The sequence below is a fragment of the Hypanus sabinus genome, chromosome 13 (assembly GCF_030144855.1).
Source record: "Hypanus sabinus isolate sHypSab1 chromosome 13, sHypSab1.hap1, whole genome shotgun sequence".
Taxonomy (NCBI): Eukaryota; Metazoa; Chordata; class Chondrichthyes; order Myliobatiformes; family Dasyatidae; genus Hypanus; species Hypanus sabinus.
The window spans coordinates 61,155,452-61,179,069 of record NC_082718.1 but is presented as its reverse complement, the minus strand read 5'-3'; the positions used below and the strand labels follow the sequence as shown (position 1 = coordinate 61,179,069).

At 43.2% G+C, this 23,618-nt stretch overlaps 1 protein-coding gene across 1 annotated transcript in view; it reads left to right on the top strand.

The window, feature by feature from the left end:
• Nucleotides 1-1,309: 1,309 nt before the first annotated feature.
• Nucleotides 1,310-23,618, top strand: part of ube2na (ubiquitin-conjugating enzyme E2Na) — a 30,169-nt gene continuing 7,860 nt past the window's right edge. Inside the window, exon 1 of the mRNA XM_059987738.1 lies at nt 1,310-1,468. Coding sequence (XP_059843721.1) covers nt 1,343-1,468 — 126 coding nt within the window. The 5' untranslated portion in view covers nt 1,310-1,342. The remainder of the gene's footprint in view (nt 1,469-23,618) is intronic.

Here is a 23,618-nt window from a genome sequence, read left to right as displayed (position 1 = left end):
CAGTGTGGAGTACCCTTTGGCCATTCTCCCCAACAACAGGTATATCACTCTGAATACTGTTGGGGGTGGTGTGGGAATGACCTATCAGAGGAAAATCACAATAGTCAGGTCTCTGGCACTGAGTCTGCCTCTGTGACTCAGAAGGGAAGGGGGGGGGGGGGGGAGAAGAGGCACGTTGTGGTGACAGGGGATGTTGAGACTTCTTAAAGCATTGGCGAGGCCTCACTTGAAGTATTATGGCAGTTGTGGACCCATCTTACAAATGACATGCTGAAACTGCAAAGAGTTCAATGGAGGTTCACCAAAATGATTCCAGGATTGAATGGCTTGTGATATGAAGAGCATTTGATGGGTCTGGGCCTGTATTCACTAGAATTCAGAAGAATGAGGGGTGACCTCATTGAAACCTATTGAAAGTTGAAAGGTCTTGATAGGAGTGGATGTGGAGAGAATGTTTCCTATGGTGGGAGAGACCAAGACCAGAGACATAGCCTCAGAATAGAGGTGAGTTCTTCCAGAATGGAGATGAGGAGGAATTTCTTTAGCCAGAGAGTGGTGAACCTCTGGAATTCTTTGCCACAGGCACCTGTGTAGGCCAAGTCTTTATGCATATTTAAGGCAGAGGTTGATAGATTTTTGATTGGTCAGGGCATCAAGGGAATTAGGTAGAAGGCAGGAGATTCTGAGAGGAAAATTCGATCAGCCATGATGAAATGGCAGTGCTCCATATCACAGGCTTATAAAAGAGATATATGCTGGTTGAACTGTCGAGTGTTTCCAGTATTTTCTATTTTTATTTCAATCTTCAGTATCTGTAGTATTTTTGATTGTCAATATCTAAAGCATTGTTTGTTTGTCCACTTTATCTGACCAATCTGACAATCATTTTCTATTTCAGATTTTTAACATCTGCTCAACTTCCAATGTCTCTGTGACGCTGTAACGTTAATTCTGTTTCACTCTTTCGTGTATACTGTCAATATTTTGTTATTTTCATTGCAAAACCTCGACCCTCAGTACCACTTTTGCTTTCCATTTTGCAGAATGTGCACTGAGTTTCATTTCCCAGCAGCGTACACGGAAACGCATATTCCGAGATCAAATGCCCAGACTCCGGGCCCAAGTGATTGAAGGATCTGTCCTGCCGAAGGGTTTCGGCCCGAAACGTTGACTGTACTTTTATCTATAGATGTTACTGGCCTGCTGAATTTCTCAAGCGTTTTGCGTGCGTTAATTGTCTGTGCAGACTGAGTCGAGCGAGGGAAGCGGTTTGCATCTGGGTTATTGTAGTTCCCAGCGCCGGAAGGACTCCAGATCCCGGGAGCCCCCGCGCTCTCGGCGCATGCGGAAGTGGGGGAAGGCGACCGACTCTGCTTCCCTCGCAGTTCCGTGGGGAGAGAAAGGAAGGCCGGAGAGTGGGCAGACATCGACGAGAATGGCGGGCTCGCTTCCCAGGCGAATCACCAAGGTATGGCAGCCGGGAAACCGCTCTTCCCATTAAAGTAAATACCTGCTGTAGACGGTCCGGGGATTTTCTCTCGGGCCCTGGCGAAACTACTTCCGCTTCCAGCGAGTGCAGCGATAAGAAAGCCTCATGGCGTCGACATGGCGCCGGGCGGCCTTCAATTTCGCAGGGGTGGTTTAGTGGGCACACCGAGATGACTGAGGGGGAAGCGGGGCGTACTGTTGAACGCAGCAGCAGGTCGGCTTGTGGGTGGGTGGTGGGGGGGTACCAGGGACAGATCGATGGGTGTGACGATGCGATGGGGGAGGGGAATGTGAGGGTAGGTAGATCGGGAGGGGTTACAGGAGTGTGACGGAGGGCCGGTGAGGCCAGGTGGCGGGGGGGGGGGAGTGAGCGAACCGGGGAGGAGAATGAGAGTGGATTCGGGGGGGGGGCAGGCCGAGGCGAGAGTGAGGATCGGTAGATCGGGAGGGGTTACAGGAGTGTGACGGTGGGCCGCGGAGAGCAGATCGGGGGGAAGTGTGAGGGTGGGCCGGACGGCTAGGTCGAGGGGAGAGTGAGATGGGCCGGGGGGGCAGGTCGAGGGGAGAGTGAGGGTGAACCGGGGGAGAGTGAGATGGGCGGGGGGGGGAAGGTCGAGGGGAGAGTGAGATGGGCCGGGGGGGGGCAGGTCGAGGGAGTGTGAGGGTGGACCGGGGGGGGGCAGGTCGAGGGAGTGTGAGGGTGGACCGGGGGAGAGTGAGATGGGCCGGGGGTGGGGGGCAGGTCGAGGGAGTGTGAGGGTGGACCGGGGGGGGGCAGGTCGAGGGAGTGTGAGGGTGGACCGGGGGAGAGTGAGATGGGCCGGGGGTGGGGGGCAGGTCGAGGGAGTGTGAGGGTGGACCGGGGGGGGGGGGAGGTCGAGGGAGTGTGAGGGTGGACCGGGGGGGGGGCAGGTCGAGGGAGTGTGAGGGTGGACCGGGGGGGGGCAGGTCGAGGGAGTGTGAGGGTGGACCGGGGGAGAGTGAGATGGGCCGGGGGTGGGGGGCAGGTCGAGGGAGTGTGAGGGTGGACCGGGGGAGAGTGAGATGGGCCGGGGGTGGGGGGCAGGTCGAGGGAGTGTGAGGGTGGACCGGGGGGGGGGGGAGGTCGAGGGAGTGTGAGGGTGGACCGGGGGGGGGGCAGGTCGAGGGAGTGTGAGGGTGGACCGGGGGGGGGCAGGTCGAGGGAGTGTGAGGGTGGACCGGGGGAGAGTGAGATGGGCCGGGGGTGGGGGGCAGGTCGAGGGAGTGTGAGGGTGGACCGGGGGGGGGGGGGGGGGAGGTCGAGGGAGTGTGAGGGTGGACCGGGGGGGGGGCAGGTCGAGGGAGTGTGAGGGTGGACCGGGGGGGGGCAGGTCGAGGGAGTGTGAGGGTGGACCGGGGGAGTGAGATGGGCCGGGGGTGGGGGGCAGGTCGAGGGAGTGTGAGGGTGGACCGGGGGGGGGGGGGGGGGAGGTCGAGGGAGTGTGAGGGTGGACCGGGGGGGGGCAGGTCGAGGGAGTGTGAGGGTGGACCGGGGGAGTGAGATGGGCCGGGGGTGGGGGGCAGGTCGAGGGAGTGTGAGGGTGGACCGGGGGAGAGTGTGGGGTGCATTTAGGGGGCAGGCGTCCTGGTGAAAAGTTGAGCGTTGTGTCCCGGCAACAGACGGGGTGGGGGGCGTTGCCACAGAGACGCGCGGGCCGCTGACGTCACGGGCCGGGGAGGGAGCGGCCGCAGCCTGGAGCTGGGAGTAGGTGCGGCGTCCACCTGCCTCTGCACGGGGCTGCTGCTCGGCTTGAATAGCACCCAGCTGTGGCTGCAATTGGAGCTTCTGGAAATGTTCTGTCCGCCCTCTGGAGTCGGCAGTTTATTGGCTTCCTGCTTCATTTGCTCTTTGTCAGATGGGGTGGTGTTAGTGGGTTAATGTCACTGTGATTTTTTAATCCCGTTTCACATGACCGTTTTGCTGAAAGCAATTGACAAAGATGGATGTGTGGATGATCTTGGCATAAGGAGGGAATATTCTGTTGAAGTTCAAATAACTACATCCAAGCAGTTGATTTTTGTATTTCATAATTTAAGTTTCTAAACCTTCAAATGCACCTCAAGTGAAATTAATCTGGTGTGACTCGTAGAATTGACAATTCAAATATTTTGAGGAAATCCAAGCTAAATTAACATGACATTTCAGTGTAGAGATCTTTGAAAGTATTGTATTGGTTGGAAAGGCCCACCTGCAGTCAGCATAAAAGTGCCATGCACGATTGATTAACTTTTTTCTCAGAATTTTTTTCTCAGAACGTGTATGCACAGCTTGGAGGGATGGGAATGTACAACATTTTATGCTTTGCTTACACATAGAAGCAGAATTAAGCCATTTGGACCATAAATTGTGCTCCACCATTCCATTATGACTGATTTATTTTCCCTCTCAACTGCCTTCTCCCTGTAACCTTTGACACCTTTACTAACCTGTCAACCTCTGCTGTAAATATACTCAATGACTTGGCCTCCATTGTGGTCCATGGCAAAGAATTCAATAGAGACACAACCCTCTGGCTAAAGAAATTACTCCTCATCTTTGTTTTTAAGCGATGTTGCTCTATTTTGAGGCTATGCCTCAGTAGCTGAGAGGCTAGGTGTGGGAATGGCTTTCCTGTGGCTATGATGGAAACTTAAAGGGTTGGTCATTGAAGACAGATGAGAGAAAAGATATTTTTATCTGGATGAGAAAGTGAATCTGGAATTCACTGTACATGACAAGTCTGGGGTTTGGCTATCTTGTATCTCCTACCTACCTAATAGCTGCATTGTGAAGATTGCGTGGTCTGGATGGTGGGGGGGGGGGGTGTTACTGAGGAATATCATCACCTTCCAGGATATACCTTCTCATTACTGCCTTCAGGGAGGAGGTACAGGAGTCTGGGTTGCACTCCACACTTTTAGAACAGCTTCTTCCCCTCTGTCGCCAGATTTCTTGCACTATACTGCTGCCACAGATCAACAAATTTTACAACAGATTTCAATGATAATAAACCTGATTCCTATTCTGAATGCTGTCTTCCTGTGATATTGCTTCCTGTAGATGTTCTTGTGGTGGGAAGAGCTGTACCCGTGATGGAACAGGCTGATTGGTTGCTTGGGCATTTGAGTTTTATTAAAACTTGGGGGAGGGGCGCATACATGGAGAAAATAATTTTTGTAAATTGCCAACATTGGAGAACAGCTCAACCCAATCATTCACCACCTGAGTTGCACATTTTTTGAATTATTTCCATGGGAAAAGTAAATTTTGGAATAATTACTGCTGGATGGGATAGGTTTTGGTTTATATAGAAATATTAACCTCTTGACAGTCAACCAGAATAAATCCTCTTTATTCCCAGTCTTTGTCTCCTGCCAGTCAGCCAATCTGCTTTAGGCCATTTGGCTCATCTAGTCTGTGCTAACCTGTTTTCCTGTTTCGTCCCATCTACCTGCACCCAGACCATAACATCAATGCCCCTCTTACCTATGTGCTTTTCCAAACTTAAACATTGTAATTGAGCCTGTATCCTATATTTAACTGCAAATAGTTAATATCACAGGAAGCAAGGAATTAGGTACTGAACGCTGGAGCTCTGCTGGTAATGGTCTTCCAATCACAAGGAAGCATATTAGCTATTAATTACCCTTTGTTTTCTGTCACTGGAAAGATTTCGAATCCAATTTGTCACTCTCTCCCATTACAATCAGAATGCTTGTTAAAGTCCATGTAGATTCCACAGATGTACTGCCTTCATCAGTTGCTGTAACCTGCTTAAGAAATGTAGGTTGAGCTTGTCAAAAGTGACCTTCTCACAACAGATCTATGTTGATTGTCCCTGATTCATCTGTGACTTTCCAGAAGAAGGTTAATATATAAATAGTAGACAGACCTGTCTCTCCATGCCTGCTCTGCCATTCATTTAACCTCACTCCGTGCCTTTTCCAGCATATCCTTCATACCAATCGCTTTCCTTGATATCTAGCAATCTTTGGATCTGTTTTGGGAACGATGCAACTAATTGAGCCTCCACAGTCCTCCAGGGTATAAAAATCGAAAGCCCTTGCTGCCCTTTAAGTTGAGGGATTTCAAATTTTGATCCTAAATGGCCTCTCCCTTATTCTGAGTTTTATACTTCTCACCCAGTGGAAATGCCTGACTTCATCCAGTCTGTAAAGCCCTGGAGGAATTGTTGAAAGATCTCTAAAACTATGCTCTGAAACCAAGCTGCATTCCTTTGGCAAGAATAGATTTCCATCCAGTATTCCAGGTGTGATTTTGCTAAGGTTCTTTACAATACTGTATACAAATCCTCTGATAATAAAGGGTAATATATATTCGCCTTCTGAATTGCTTGTGCATCTTTTGGATCCCTTTGAATGTAAACTTTGTAAGACTCTCTGTGAAAGTTTGTGCACTGTATTGGGTAACTTTGCACTTTTCGTGTTCTTACATACTTAATTTGCCCATGCACCTTTAAAGCCCTAGCATCCTCTAATAAATCTCCTCTCAGTCTAACCATTTGAGATTGTGCATAGCTGGGGCCTTATTAGTCACAGTTGTCAACCAAGGAGGATCTCTTCCCCCGCCCCCCCCCCCCCCCCAGGAATTGCTGCCTGGCCTGTTGAGTTCCTCTAGCATTTTGTGTCAGTTGATCTGATTTTCCCCCCACCTCCCACTCTGCTGCCCATCCATGTTAATTATCATTCCTAATTCCTTTCATAATTTACTTGAAATAGATTGACTAATCAAATAAAGGAGCTGGGGTTATCCTGCCTTGAGATGATGGGAAAGCATTGATGGTCTTGGAGATGTTTTCAGGAATGAGGTGTAATTGTAGCATCATATATCAAGAAGTGCACTGCTGACAGTGGGAATCCCTGCTCTCCCCACTGCTCCAGGAGTCTGGTGAGAATTCTGAAGTGAATTCCTTTGTGGCTTGTTGTGGGCAGTCTCTTTCCATGGGAGTTATTGGTGTAAGGTACGGTGACATGGTGAGTGTTGTCCATCACTGGAGACAGGTGACAGTTGCTGCCAGTGAAAGACGATACGCCTGCATCCTGTGGTCTCTTAGTTCTGCTAGAGGTGTTGCAATCTGTTGTCTCCCCTGCTCTTTATTGGGAACATAGCTTGCTCCATCCTGGATATTTCACTGATTTGTGTTTCTACTTCTTTCCCCAGCCCAGAAATTTCAGTGGTTTAAAAACTTAAGAGACTACAGCTGAGCTTATTGTCCAGAATAAATCTTTGAGCCAGGGAGAGCTGTGCATGTAGACAGATGACCATAGCAGTTTGCATGACATCCAACAGGAATGGGTGAAGTATTGCAGGATTGCTGCCACACCCCAGCAAAGTATGCACTTGCTGGGTTGCATCCCTGAGCTCTCGTTTCAGTGCTGAGTGGCAGCAGCATTCACCCTGTCCATTCAGTAGCAACACTTGGCCTTTCCACATCAACCCATGAGGCAATTCCTTGGGATTTGCATCAGTCTCCTGACACAACGTGAGGTTTTTTTGAAGTCCAGGTGTTAATATGTTTGGACAGGAGCTCCAAGGGTGTTGTAATGAGTCTGTTCCCTGCAGCATTCTGGTGGGGGGTGCCCATTTAGGCAGCGCATTTTGGACAGAAGCAGTTAACATTACAGGTTGATGACTTTGTGTCAGAATTGGGAAAAGCTGAATGTTTTGAATTGCAGAGAAGCAGGAGGGATAGGGTGGGGCCAGAGAGAATGAATTAACATTACAGATAGACAGTTTTCTATTAGAGGTGACTGGATCTGTGGCAGACCAGAAAGGCTGGTTTGGTGAACTTGTTGAAATTCACTGTCAGCTGATGGCATAATGTGAGGTGCTGTCCCTTGCTTACATTGGGTTCATTGGAACAGTGCATGAGCCCCAAAGTTGGTCAAAGTGACTGAGAGGCATTAGTCCAGAACATGTCATCAAAGAAAGTACAGGGCAGCTTGGAGAAGCTGGTAGAACTGAAAACTTACAGGAAACAAACTGAGAGGAAGTGTGGTAATCTGACTAGTGGAACAGTGAAAGAGACATGTATTCCAGAAGGACCAAAGCCTAGCCCAAACCATGTAGTTCTCATGGCTATATCTTTCATTTGGAGAAGGCTAAGTAGGTTAACAAAGTTATTGAAGTCTTACCGGGTGAGGGGAAGGAGTGGTTGTATATCTGTTCAGCGCAGAGCCTTCCAGGAATACTGATATGGGGTGTAGAGGAATTGAACATCTCTGATGTAACTCAAGCTGGTTGGAATCAGAAAACTAGAAAATATCAAAGTGGTGGACGGTGTCACAAATACAAGTAGAAACAGATTAAACAAGAGAAGAGAGAACCGAATCAAGATGAGGATTACAAGTTTTGGCAAAAGTTGACTGAAAGAACTCTCTATCAGGGCACCCCTCCCTGTGGATCTTGTGAGAGGTGGAAGTGAGCGGTGTATGATTGTGATTTCTGTACCCTGTCTCAGTGATCTCACCAGTTTTTTGTGTCTGTCACTCTTGGACTCATTCTTTTCCATCCTTTTTTCACTACACATTAAAATGTGTTCAGTTTCTAACATTTAGGATGAAGTCATTAACCAGTTTATTCCATTGCTTACTGTTGGATTTGTATTTGTAGCATTTTCTGCTTTTTATTCTAGATTTATATCATTGCAATTTTTTTTTTGGTCTGTATCTAATAAATTCTTCACTCCTAAGGAGTGTAGCATCATAGAATGTTTTTAATCTGGTCCTTTTTGATGCAACACTGGGATAATCCCTTTTTTGTGAATTAGCTACATTTCACTGAGAATCTTATCAACATTTAAATGTTAAATGTCATCCATTTCTGAGGCCAGGTTTTTCAATAACCTCTTTGCTAGTGATTGTCAAAATTTCATTTTAGCTGTACAGATTCAATACATTAGCTTGCTGCTAGTGCTATTGCACACAGCTTAATGAGCTGTGAGATGCACAGTGATGAGAAGATCTGAAACTTGCCGAACAGGATTGTAGTGGGAGTTTGTTCCTTGTATTTGGATATCCCAAGTGTTTGAATGTCTTAGTAGTTAATGTTGAATTCAGCTTTAGGGATTAAGTACCAAATGATTAAAGATTAAAGATTCTGCTGCAATTTTGATTGCACTGTTAGTACGTAGTGCCAACGTGATTACAACATGGGAAGATACATGGAGCCTAGCCACAAGGGTTCAAACAGGCTTTAACTTTGTTTGTTCTTGTGAATCATAATTCAGATTTGCAGATAGTTTTCCTTTTCCCCTTGAACTCAGCTGTTCACAGCTGGCAGGATAGGAACAAGTAGTTGACATGTGGTTAGTGTGAGATAGGCACTTAGTGGTGGTGCTGTTGTGTTCTTTTTCTGTGGACTGACTTAATTGATATAGATTAATCACTGCTGATGTATTGTCTCATCTGTTTGACAGTGAGGCTAATTGGACTTGGGTAGTGGCATGTCAGGTATACCACTTGCATCATGAGACCTGATTAAAGTGCACATGTAGTGAACCAGCTTCCATTATTTTGCATAAGCAGGGGTGGACTGTATGTCACTGCGTGAATGCTTAAGGTTCGGATGCTCCCATACAACTTTTCTCCCATTCATTTAGGGTTTGAGACTGCCTTTTGAGAAGCTGAGATCAAACTTTGTTAAAAAATGAATTTATACTCTGTTAATTGCTTATGTTAGCTGTAGTTAATTAAAATGTCAGATAAGAATTAAATCAGTGCAAAATAAAGCGGAACAATTTAATTAAGTGCTAATAATTAATAGTTTTAATTATTTCAATTTAATATCAAGGCAAATGAACCTATTTAAGGAACACGGATCTCAAGTAATTCAGCTGTTCAGTACACAAAAATGAGCTTGAATTCAGGCTTAAGCATGCCTTGTTCTTTTTTTTGGTTAGACTTAACTCTGCCTTTGTGTCTGATCCCTGTACTAACAAAAAAGGCATCAGTCTTAAATACTGAGTCATAAGCATGTTTTGTGTTGTGTAAAAAGGTTCGTCACCCTCAGAGGAAATTCTTTTTTGTCTCAGCCTTGAGTATGCATTACTTTAGTCTGATACTCTAAGGATCTTAATAACATTATGATAACATAATATCTTGATAACATTATGGACCATTTTTTAAAAAGTACAACACAGGAACCAAAATGACCCAACCAATGTTTTATATAGCTCGATCTTCCTTTCTTAGTCATCTTTTAAACTATCAGAAATATGTACAGTTCACATTGTTCCACAGAAAACAGCCCCTTTATCTCTGGGACCAAGGTGGTGAACCTTTTCTGCTTTGCTTTGAAGGCAATAGAATAGACCATACAGAGTAGATGTATCGTTTTTATTGCCTTGCGGCACATAGTATGCTTTTCTGGTCCTTCAAATTGCGTCATTTAAATACTGAGTCATAAGCATGTTTTGTGTAAAGGTATTGTGTTAAACTTTTTTTGTCTTGGTGTCACACTTGAGCATTTCTGCTTTGATAGGGTTCCTTCTGTGTGTTTTGGTGCTGGAGTTGCCCTGATAGATTGGGGAGCGATTTCCAAGAATGAGATGTAGGTCACCTGAGTAAGGACAACTTTGGAGAGGCATGTGGCATTGCATGCTGGTATCGTGACTAATGCCAGTGACCTTCCAACCCCATGTGCTCTGCTGACTGTACAGTGAATCATATATGCTGACAAAATTGTCTACACAATAAAAGGGATTTATCAGCTGAAGTTTGAGATAATGAAAAGTGCTTTAAATGTAAGATTGATATATTTTAAATTCATGAAGATCATTGTTCTTCCAGCTTTGGGTACTACCTTTTTAAATTTATAGTTTATGTTGCTAGACCAGCCATCTCTGACTGGTCATAATCCAGAAAAGAGTATTTCAAATTTTATTATGGCAATTTGGGAAATCAGTAAAAACATGTAGTTCACCATCTTTGTTCATGAACTCAGAGGGTGAATGACCTTCCAGAAGCTCATAGGCAGTGATTCTCTCTTTGAAAGATGGTGTATCGGAAAGAAATAACTGCTTCCCACCAAAATTTGATAATTTTATGAAAATGAACTGTTTTGACTGGATTGTAATACTAGTTCTTGAAAGTTTCTGATTATTGACCTTGGAGTAGGAGAAATGTTACTGAATGTTGATTTCCAGGTGAACTGTATCATGCAATTTTATAACCATGAGTAACTACAACCATTCCATTCCATTTGGGGTTTTTCCAGAAGTAGTGAGATTTTTTGCTTTCAGTTGTTGCTATGTACAACACAGGTGGGTTTATCTTTGCGAGCATCAAGTTTCCATAGTACAGCAACTTGTAAGATCTAAACTGACTTATCATTCTGGCAGAGCGGTCTGGGGGACATCCTGAGATTATGAAATGTATTTTTTTTAAAAGCAAGTTCCTTTAACAAGAACTGATATCTTTCAAATCAAACAATTTCCAGGGGATAAAGTAATAATTAAAATGAGTAGAGGGCAGTAAACATACTAATATGGAACTTCAAGTTTAATTTTTAATAATTGAGTGAGCTTTCAACTTGGAAGGCAAATATATTTAAACGAATAATGGAACAGAAGATGAATCAGAGGAATCTCATCTTTATCTGAAAATACAAGAGGGTACAGCAGAAATTACATGCTGGATGAGCCAGCCTGAAGTAAAAGTGGCTGCTGGCAGTTTAGATACAGAATCCACTGCTCAGATAGAGAAGACAAGGGATTTGTTGCCCAGCTCAGTGTATAATATACATCACAAAATGGTGATAAGGCCATTGAAAAAATGAGTAAATGAATCAATAAGCTTACTACATCACTGTGAGCCCAAACAAGTTGGAATACAAAAGTGGCATTGAGTTTTTCTGGAACCCTTTCCCATTCACCTGCTGGGTTTTAAAGTTGGTCAAGTGGCAAAAGGGACAAAAAGGTGCATGTATTGGAAATAGAATAATCTAGCCGAGGAGGCAGAACACAGAAAATCAGCAGTTTTCCTGCTTACACAAAAGCTGTAATAGAGTTTTTTGCCAGGTCTGAGGTCTTGATTTTCAAATGCTCTTTTCATTAGCAGGCCATGTGCTTCACAGATGTTTTGCCATCCAAGTTATTGTGGGCAAATGGTTAAGAAGATCAGAGGGGGGTCATTACTATTAATTTACAGTTATTTTCCCGGAGAGGCCCCAAGTACTAACACGGTTTGGTTTAAGTTCAGCTGCCGGTGAAGCCATTATTTAATACTTATCAGTGATTCCCACAACCATCTTTAAAGAAAGATGCCAGTGTAAATCAGAGTCACTCACACTGGTTTGCTCAGCAGCTATCTGATTAGACTTGATTTTTTTATGCCAGTGCAACGTCTCCATAACAGAAAACCAGGAATGTGAATTGGGCTAAAATTTTCTGTCAGAAAGGGCACGTCAGTTCTGGAGAACTGTATGCTGTAGATATCTGAAGAGAAAATTTTGTGCTTTGACATCCATGACTTGATTAAACATACGAGTTGTGACAAAGGCTTTTGCAGGTACCATAATTGAAAATATGGTTGAAAGCTGCAGTTTGTTGTATGACATTCAATGGATGAGTCCAGTATGTAATTATACAATGAGAGGCCCTCTGATGGTCAGGTCGACCATGGATATTTTGTCCTAGCTGTCATGTGTTCAGTCAGAGCAGTACAGTACACGAGCCAGAGCAGTACAGTACTTAGAGCAAGCTGTTGCTTATGCAACAGGGTCCCCCAGCCCCTTCTCTTTACCTCCACCCTCCAGCAGCTGAAGAATTCCAAGGAACAGCAGAGACCAGTGTAGTGTGGCGCAGAGGGAGACCGGTGTAGTTTAGCGCTGGAGGAGGCCAGTGAGTGCGGCGTAGAGACGAGCAGTATTGCAGCAGTTGCCAGTCAGCATTGAACTCAATGTAGTACTGCCTTAAGGTATTTTTCCTCGGTTTACTCCCGAAGTCTTCCCCATGGATGGGCATAGCTGCAAGTCATTGGAGGTTTAAATTAGAGTTTTCCTTTTAGATGATCTGCCAACCACGGCTAATAAACCCCATATGCCTGGAGTGACCGTTTTTAAGGTGCCTTTGCCCCTTCTGTCAGTAAAAATGCTTCTGCTGGGGCTTAGTAGCTAAATCACATATGAAGGCCAGGGACTGGAATTGGTTGTTAGAAGCAATTGGAAACACACACCATTGAGAGCATTTAATAGGTAGTGGGAGCTTCCACTACCCCGACCCATGCCAGTTATGGCAACCTTAAGGAAACCCAATATATAATAAGCCTGGCAAATGAAATTGAACCTGAAGTGGGTGGGGGTGGTCTAGGAGACATTTTTATTAGGAGGAGAATAGACCAGAACAGAGAATCAGCTTGTATGTGCCTAAAGTAAAAGTGGACACGTGTGAAAAGTAAGACAATTCCAGATTGTTTGGTGTTAGCTGAGCTGGAGGATTTTATTTTTGTTTAGCATTTAAATTGGGATGTGACTGTTTTGAACTTCTGAGAAGAAATGGTTGTAGCAGCCAACCAGTGTGATTAGGAAGGTGAACAGAGGTTGGTAGAAAGGGCATAGATCAATAACAGTAATAAAAGAACTTAAGGAGCATTCTACTTAAATTCATCTGAACTACCCAAATTCATTCTCTTGAAATGCCTCAACCCATTGCAAACTGATTAGCTTAAATAGCTCTTTTGGCTTGCTCTCCCAAGTTTCTGTTGTAAATGCTCTGAGTGATACACTTCAAAATTTATGATTGAGTGACATACTGTAAGTGAGAAAATTGTGTGTATCTGAAAGTAAGTGGAGAGAAAATCTTAAAGTTAATAAAAAAAATCTTTGAAGGTGATCAAAAGCAATGATGGAAAAATAGTTCTACTAAAAGTCAAAGATGAACAAGCTAATTGTGGGTAAATAAAAGGACATTCAACTAGTGTTTGACAAAGGACAAATTGAATATTGTCAAAGATAAATTACAAAATTAAATTTGATCTGCAGATGACAAGATGAGCTAGAAAAATTCAGTGAGAAATAGAATTATTTGTGAGTGTAATTTTTTAAACTTGGTCCTGGTAGTGTGCTGATACATAAGCAGCCATTGGAGATTATGGAAACACTAGTTTTTAGATTGTTACATAGAACTCATCACAAAATCAGACCTTTTGGCCAGTCATGATGACAATGTGAACTAATTTTTTTTAAAGTTTGCCTCTGAAACCTTCCTCCTCTCACCTTAAAACTCTCCCCACTTATATTTGATATTTCTGTCCTGGGTAGGGCTCAGATTATCACAATTTTGTACACTTGTCAGATTTCCCCTCAGCCTCCAATTCCAAATTTGTCCGTCCTCCCCTTATAGCTAATGAATGCACTTAAATCTGTTCAACATCCTAGTAAACCCTCTTCAGAGCCTCCACATCCTTCCTGTAGTGCAGTGACTAGCTGCTAAACAGCTACAATTATTCTGTTTAATTAAGTTAACTAAAGAGTAGGAATTGTAAAAACTTGATTAGTATTAGTGATAATGGGGGGGTAATACTAAAACTTTTTTTAAAAAGTGAAGAATTAGAATCCAGATGGAAAATATTTAAAAGTGAGGATGGCTCCTGCAAGGCTCCTAAATAGCTTTGAGCCTTGAATAACTAAAATTGGTGGCAGGTATAAATCAACAGATGCCATTTATTTGAGATTTTAAAAGTCTATAGCAAAGTAAGCTTGAAGGTGGGGGTATTTTGAATTGCTAAACAGATTGCTGAATGGTTGTCAGATCACCTTTTAACAAAAAATGAAAGAGCAAAGGATAGTTGCTTCGACTAGGTTGTATTTCCCTGCAGGGATTGGTCCTGGATGCTTACTCGTGAAACTGAGCCTGGAGAAGTGAGGGCAAAGGAAGAAAATGTACAAATAAAGGTTACAGAGAAGGATAGAATTGCTAGAATTTCTAAATGGTGACATTAACAAACACCTCAGAAAGAATGTGGCCTTTTATCAGATAGTTAAACATTACTTGCCAGATTGGCAGGTTCTAGTGCTGCAAATTATTCCCATGGACACGGCACATTATTGCTGCAGTCCTGTAAAGTTGGTTGGATTACAGGGTGTGCTCCAAAAATGAGCAAGTCCAGGATTGGGTCAGCAAATGGCAAATCTCTTAAGAGGGAAGCCTGATGCTTTAGGAACAGGTCAGATGATTCCCTGTATTGGAAGATCCACAGTTTTCAAATTTGGTTGAGGCTGCTGTGGTAATTAATGTTATACATGCTTGTTAATGTTTTAAAATTAAGTTAGCTGCAGCAAGAATACATGTATTGAGAGTCCTGAACTCGTATCCCTTATTACCTTAGTTGTTTTGAAACCTTACTTATCTGCCCTCTCTTAATTCTCCATTTACCATCATCCCTCTTGACTCCACCTGCCTACCACCTCTCTTGCAAATTTGGTTCCACGTTTTAGCTTACTAGCTTCTGTCTAATACTTCCCTCTCACTTCTCTCTACTGGACTCTCTTGACTTGCTGAGTTCTTCTGGCAGGTTATTAATCTGTCCCAGTTTTCCAGTATCTGCAGCTATTTGTACCTCCATTTGAAGTAGCTATCTTTGGCTTTGACAGGACTCCTGTAGAAAAAGGAGACTTGATAGGGTTGGGTACATCGATTTTTACCATAAATAAAAAGAAATTAAACAAATCTGTAGGCCCAAGGGAACAGCAAATTGTACACAGAAATCAGATGAGGCAAGTGGCTGCTTACTCATTTTATCTAGAGATGTGACAGGCCTTTCCAGTTTGTTAAGTCCAATATACAACTGTGTAACCAATTAATCTACTAACCTGTACAATTTTGGAAGTGGAAGGAAACTGGAGCACCCGGAGGAAACACACAAAGTCAGGAATGTACAGACAGCAGGGGAATTGAACCCAGGTCACTGTTGCTGTAATAGCATTACACTCACCTTTATGGTACCATGCTGCCCAACAAAATATATATTTGTGGCGACCCACTTCCTAGCACACGCGAACCGGCTCATAATTAGCCAGCGTGCGGGCACAAAGGCCAGGTCCGCAACAAAGGGTGAAAAGCCGGGGGGCGGGGTTGTGAGTACGTGTCTCTTGGAGCGTCCACGCCCGGGGAGGGCGGGATGAGGGAGGTTTTAAAAAGCAAGGCTGTGAAGTTCAAATAAAATTATCTTTGATTGCAGTTTACCGACTCCGTGTCGTTATTTTAGCGCCGCGTGTAGCACACCGCTACAATTGGTGACCCCGATGGTCCAAACGCTTTTTGGACCGGAGATGAACGACACCGCATCTGTTCATGCGGTTTCGTTGAAACTGCCAGGTTTCTGGACGCTCCGACCTCAGCTTGGAGCGTCCGCGCCCGGGGAGGGTGGGATGAAGGAGGCTTTAAAAGCAAGGCTGTGAAGTTCGAATAAAGTTATCTTTGATCGCAGTTTACCGATTCCGTGTCGTTATTTTAGCGCTGGGTGTAGCACACCGCTACATATTCCTGTTTGCTTGTTTACCTAATGATGCAGTAAGGTCGTTGAAAAGGGTGGAAGCACACAGTATAAGCAGCTCATGCTAATTGCTAATGAAAATAGCTTAATTTTCATGCTAATACCCCAGTTTTCTACTGTACATAATTTTATCCCTGGTAATAGTTTAGTTTCTTTTGATCTCATTACAGGGTGAACAATAAATTTGCATCTATTTCCAAGCCTGTTTTTTTTAGTAGATTTCTTGTCATTTGCTCTAAACACTCTGAGAAGCCTTGCTTGTGTGGGTTTGGAACGGGAGTGAGGGTCTCCAATTCAACTGTTCTATATTTGAGCTGGAGGGGACTCTTTGTGGCTAACTAAACTAATCTGATGGAAGTGCCAGGCAGCACAACAGATGGGTTATGGTGTTTGGCATTCTCTAGTCATAGCAATGATGCTTTGGTAATACTGCTCGGTGTCATGGGGTCTTTATAAAATATGCTTGTTGTTCAGTGATGGTCTTCATTACTGTAAAAGTAGAATGCATTAAGTTATGATTTGCTTAGTTCCAATGACTGAATTTCTAGGATATGTAACTTTTTTTACATTTTATTGATTGCATGTAAATTGCTTGACAGAATCACTCAATTTTACATTTTAAACTTTTTTTAATTCTCTACTTGCTGTATGTTTAATCATTATAGTTATTTTGTGCAACCTGTCACTTTAAATTTGCACTAAATGGTGCTCCGTTAACTCTTTTGGGCCTATCCTTTGTTGCCCCATACTTTGAAGCGCCATTATCCTTTGTAATATGTCCCTTTTTTGGGATTTAAAAGTTCAGAATTCCTTACTACCTATCCTCTGCCTGGAAAAATCTCAATCTCTTTTGCTTACTTATGTAACTATGGCATTGATTCTTTGACTTCTGTTAAGCGAAGAGAGATTGAAAGGACTCTGTATACAGTGGTCAAATTTCCCGTCATGTGGTAACCAGAACCACGTAGGATTTCAGATATTGTGAGTAATGTTTTATAGAGTTTTGTGTTAGTTCCCTCCTGATGTTTCTGTGCCTTGGCCAATAGGGGAAGTTCTGCACTTGGTGTCCCTGTTAGAGACTTTATTGGGCATAATTGATTTTGTAAAATATCAAATGACAAGTATCAGATCCAGCAGTGAGTTTCTGATTCAGCTGAGCTGCACACTTGTTATCTTTATCCTATTTTGTCCTGAGTCTCCCGTCCCATATCTCATATCACTACAGTTCAAGTTCAGGTTTGTTGCTATCTTATTTGTATGAAACAACATTCCCCCGGACCATGTTGCTCCCACATGGCATATCAAACAAAATATTACCATGAATAAATTCATAAAATACAATTCAAAATGCATGTCGTATGCAGTACAGATAAATAGCTCACTGTCCTAGTGACAAGACCTCGGTGGTGGTAGGGTATTCATTAGTCTTCTAGCATGAGGGAAGAAGCTGTTACCCAGCCTGACAATCCTGTATGTCCTTCCACATGGTAGTGGGTCAAAGGGATTGCGAGATGGATGGTAGAATCTCCAACAGTGTCTGCAACGCCAGGTACATGCCACAAATGGGGAAGGGAGATCCCAGGGATCCTCTCGGCAGATTTTGCTATCCCCTGAGGTTCTTGTAGTCTGATGCCTTGCTGCTTCCAGCTGTGCCTTCTTCACTAGTGAGGTGGTGCGGTAGATCGCCCATCATATGCACACCAAGAAACTTTGTGTTCTTCACTCTTGCCACAGCGGAGCCATTGAGGTGCAGTGGAGTGTGGATAATGTCACTTTCCCTAATTATAAACCATACAAATGTCAATTTGACCCTGGTTCTTTGCCTTTATTACTTTCAGGCGATCATTTCAGTATATTCCTATATATGTGTATCTTGGGTCTTTAACTCATGTTCTCAAGTTTTGGCCTAAACAGGAATGGTTACACTGTCATGGCTGTCTTGTATATGTGTACTGTTTGAGAATGCCAAGTTCTAGCTATATTTCTATATGCTCGGTGTACTTGAGACTGAATTAAAATCCACTTCTATCTCTATTTCCAAACTGCCTGATTTTTCTGTGGTGGTTCAATTTTATTCTGTTTCTTCAAACAACACCCACTAAATTGTTACTAAATTTCTTTATTTAAAAAAAACTGTAGTTGCCTGTTTTTTGGAAAAAAATAATGAGCAATTTGCCTACACTTGGTGTTGACCTTGGTCTTCATTTCTATTAATCCTGTAGTACCAATTGCATACTTAAATCATCAATCCTTGTTGACCTAATTGCTTAGAGAGACCATGACAAGTCCTGGGCATTTTTTTAAAAAGTTTAAGAAAATGCTTGACAGCTAACCAAGCCTTACCCTGACTCTGCCCAACTGTCTATTTTAAATCAGATGAACTTCCCAAATCTAAATGTTCAAGCTTATTAATTACTTCATTTATATTTTAAATATTTCTCCAGATATTTAAATGAATAGAATGCTGTTTTAATGCCAGTGTAACCTGGTGCAGATTGTTTGTGTAGGTATAAATCTTAAGTGCTGGAGACTGGTTGAAGATTTGGTTTTCGTGATCAGTATTTGATTTTCTGAGCTTAAAAACCTATTTTATTTAGTACTTTAGCAAAAGTTCACCATTTTGCATTAAATTTAATTGAAATGGAATGCATATATTTGGGAAATACTGTGTTTTGTTTTGGCTCATACAAATTAAATTTTGCTTTGAAGAGATGAGATTAACCTAAAATGGCTTCCTGATTGGGAGATTACAGTCAGTGCAGGTAGGAAATAGCATCTCCTCGCTGACAACACCAGTGCACCTCAAGGATGCATGCCTAGGCCCCTTGTTTTACCCTCTGCACCAATGACTGGCAAGACACTGCTTAAGCTCCATCTATAAATTTGCCAATGATACAATTTACTGGCAGAGTTTCAGATGGTATCGAGGAGATGTACAAGGAGTGAGATAGATTAGCTGGTTGAGTGGTGTTGCAACAACGACCTTGCACTCTACATCAGTAAGGCCAAGAAGTTGATTATGGTCATTAGGAAGAGAAAGTCAAGGGACACACCTCATCAAGGAATCGAGCAGTAAAAAAGGATGTGCGGTTTCAAGTTTCTGGATGTGGACCACTCTGAAAATCTATCCTGGGCTCGACAAATTGATGCAATTACAAAGAAGGCATGCCAGCAGCTGCATTTCATTCGGTGTTTGAGGACCATATAAGACATAGGAGCAGAAGTCGACTGGGGAGTAGGTCCAGAGATGTTGGTAGGTTTTTTACTCAGAGTGGTGAGTACATGGAATGGGCTGCCAGCAACGGTGGTGGAGGCGGATACGACAGGGTCTTTTAAGAGACTTTTAGATAAGTACATGGAGCTTAGTAAAATAGAGGGCTATAGGTAAGCCGAGTAATTTCTAAGGCAAGGACATGTTCGGCACAGCTCTGTGGGCCGAAGGGCCTGTATTGTGCTGTAGGTTTTCTATGTTTCTATGAGTCTGCTCTACCATTCAATCATGGGCTGATCCAATCCTTCCAGTCATCCCCACTACCCTGCCTTCTCCCCATACCCTTTGATGCCCTGGCTAATCAAGAACCTATCTATCACTGCCTTAAATACACCCAGTGACTTGGCCTCCACAGCTACTCTTGGCCACAAATTCCACAGATTTACCACCCTCTGACTAAAGTAATTTCTCCCCATCTCAGTTCTAAAAGGACATCCTTCAATCCTGAAGTCATGCCCTCTTGACCTAGAATCCCCTACAATGGGAAATAACTTTGCCATATCTAATCTGTTCAGGCCTTTTAACATTGGGAATGTCTCTATGAGATTACCCCCCCCCCCCCCCCCACCATTCTCCTGAACTCCAGGGAATACAGCCCAAGAGCTGCCAGACATACCTCATATGGTAACCCTTTCATTCCTGGAATCTTCTCTGAACCCTCTCCAATGTCAGTATATCCTTTCTAAAATAAGGAGCCCAAACTGCACAGAATACTCTAAGTGTGGTCTCACGAGTGCCTTATACAGCCTTAACATCACATTCCTGCTCTTGTATTCTAAACCTCTAGAAATGAATGCCAAGATTGCATTTGCCTTCTTCACAACTGACTCAACCTGGAGGTTAACCTTTAGGGTATCTTGCACAAGGACTCCCAAATCCCTTTGCACCTCTGCAATTTGAATTCTGTCCCCATTGAAATAGTCTGCCTGTTTATTTCTTCTACCAAAGTGCATGACCATATACTTTCCAACATTGTACTTCATTTGCTGCTTCTTTGCCCATTCCCCTAAACTATCTAAGTCGCTCTGTGGGCTGTTTAGTATCATCAGCAAATTTAGCCACAAATGTAGCAACTTTAGTATGTCACCAAATTTCTACAGATGTAGCCAAGAGAGCATTCTGTTTGGTTGCCTCACTGTTTGGTATAGAGGGGCCCCTGCACAGGATTGGAAAAAGCCTGGCAGTCATCATTAAGGACCCCAGTCACGGAGGACATGCCCATTATTGCTGTCATCAAGGAGGAGGTACAGGAACATGATAACGAACACTCTGCATTATAGCTTCTTCCTCTCTGTTATCAGATTTCTGAATGAACAATGAGCCTGTTACTCTTCCTCACTACCCCCCCCCACTCGTTTTGCACTAATTTAATTTTTGTATACGTATATATTCCTTAATGTAATTCAGTTCTTTTGTGTATTGCACTATACTGCTGCCACAAAATAACACATTTTATGACATGCGTCAGTGGTATTAAACCTGGTTCAGATTCTGTCATTTAAACCAGGCACAACACAAGCTTTCTTCACAAAACAGGACATTTCATGTGCTAAAAGTGCCCATATTTCATACTGTATCTATTGGGTGAAAATTCCATTTGCTCTCTTGAAGACATTATCTCTACTGATGGATTGGCTGAAGTTCAGATATGAATGTTGGGAGATGATAATGTAAAATGTCCTGCTTTAACGTTAGATTGCTATGCTGGTTTGAGACTCATATAAATTTGTGTATATGGGATTGAAACTCAACAGTTCCATAAGTATGATGTTGTTCATAAATTTGTTTTTCTTCCTGTTTCCACTGTTTTAATTGACACAAAGTTTTGGCTGGTTATCTTGCTGTCCAACCACAATGACGTTCGGCTTGGAATTCCTTTTCTAGCCAAACTTCACTTGACGCATTACTTGTCACCAGTGATTAGCATTTTTTGGGGGGGGGGGAGAAGTGGATTGATTTCCATGGAATTTTAATAGAAAATAAATGAAATCTGTTGTCACCAGTTGTTAGTGTGACTATTTGGAAAAAGAAATCCAGTGGTGGTGTTTAGATATTCTGTAAATGAGAGGGGATACCCAAGCCTAAGGTACCAGCTTCTATACCCTCTGTATTGATGTTTCTGCCTTTCAGACTTTGTAAAACACTATTTAAGAAGTATTTTGTGAAATTCAATAAATTATGATCTCTTATTGAAACCCAGCATCTTATGAAGATGGGTATTAACATACTTGTTTTAGCTTCAGGTTCACAGCGAGCGGTATAAATAATGAAGCCCTTTTGGACAGTGCTTTGGAATCTTATTTTCACCAATGCAGGCGGAGTTTTATTTAGTTAAAGCTCTTAAACTTTAAGAAAAAGAAAACAATTTTCAAGTACAAATAGGAAGCAAAGCTAATATAAAAGTCTGGTTAGTTATCATTTGGGACACTAGTTAGTCTGTGACATGGCACTGCACTCTGTCTGAAGTGGGTGCATTGCGCATTCACTGGGAGCTGAACTGAAAGATCATATAAATTGGCTAGCAATATGAATAAGGAAAAATAAAGAATGATGTAAAAGTAAGAAAGGTGATTGGCAAAAGGGATACAGAGCTGGAGAAGGGAAAGGATCATGGGATGGGAGGCCTAGGGAGAAAGAAAGGGGGAGGGGATCACCAGAGGGAGATGGAGAACAGGCAGAGAGAGAAAAGCCGGGGGGGGGGGGGAAACTAAATATATCAGGAATGGGGTAAGAAGGGGAGGAGGGGCATTAACAGAAGTTAGAGAAGTCAATGTTCATGCCATCAGGTTGGAGGCTACCCAGCTGGTATATAAGGTGTTGTTCCTCCAACTTGAGTATGGCTTCATCTAGACCAGAGGTCGGCAACCTGCGGCTCCGGAGCCGCATGCGGCTCTTTGATCTCTGTGATGCGGCTCCCTGTGGTTTGTTAGTTTTTGAAATGTAATTCGAAATTTGAAGATTATGGTGATCTTGTACAATCTAAAAACTTTGTGGAGACCCCATTTCCTGGCACATCCGAACCGGCTCACAATTAGCCACCATTCCGGCTAAGGGAGATAGCCTACGGGGGTTTGTGAGTACGTGTCTTTTGGAACATCCGCGCCCACGGGGACGGGTTGAGGGAGGCTTTAAAGCAAGGCTGTTTAGTTCGAATAAAGCTACCTTTGACTGCAGTGTCTTTATTTTAGCGCTGCGTGTAGCAAACCGCTACAACGTGTTTTTTATCGCTATTAATATACATCACCACTGCCAATGCCTGACACCCGCCAGTGCGCACTTTCTTTTAATTCTTCGATCCAAGGTAGGCTAACTATGGAGTAACCTTCGACCCAACGTCTTTTTTTCGGAGTTCAAAATGTTTTTGTTGCATGCAGAAATGTAATTTCGTTTTCTCTGCAGGAGTTCATCAATTTCATAAATGCAACACATTATAGTTTGTTTATACATAGCATAAAGGCAAAAATAAACCGTTGTATGCAGTGTTATTTCATTTTAAATATCAAACGGGTTTTGTGGCTCCCAGTGTTTTCTTTTCTGTGGGAAATGGGTCCATATTGGCTCTTTCAGTGGTAAACGTTGCCGACCCCTGAGTAGAGGATGCCATGGATAGACATATCAGAATGGGAATGGGATGTGGAATTAAAATGTGTGGCCACTGGGAGATCCTGCTTTCTCTGGTGGACAGAGCATACAGAGCGAAACGGTCTCCCAGTCTGCGTTGGGTCTCACCAATATAAAAAAGGCCACACTGGGAGCACCAGACACAGTATACTCCTATCATTTCACATTTTCCCCTCCCCCTCCTACTTTCAAATCTCTTACTATCTTCCCTTTCAGTTAGTCCTGACGAAGGGTCTTGGCCCGAAACGTTGACAGTGCTTCTCCCTATAGATGCTGCCTGGCCTGCTGTGTTCCACCAGCATTTTGTGTGTGTTGCTTGAATTTCCAGCAACTGCAGATTTCCTCATGCATGTCAAAGTGGCCCTCAGCCCTCAACCTCCACAGATCCTGACTTTAGTATCATTGAGCCTCCTCCAAAGCGTCCTTATTCCCTAAACAAGACAATGTAACAACTATTTACATAGCATTTCCATTGTATTAGGTATTATAGGTACTGTAATCTAGAGATGATTGTTTGAGCATTGTTTGCCTCGCGTATCGTTTGTTCGCTAGTGAGCGAGAGGAAGGAGTTTAAAGCTAGTAAGGGATGGCTGGCTAGCTATTTAAAGCGCTACAACCTCAAGAACTTAAAGATCATGGGAGAATTGGGGTCGGCTGATGTCAAGACGGCATCAGTGTTCCCAGAAGAGCTACGATGGTTGTGTCTGTACTGAACACGTACAGA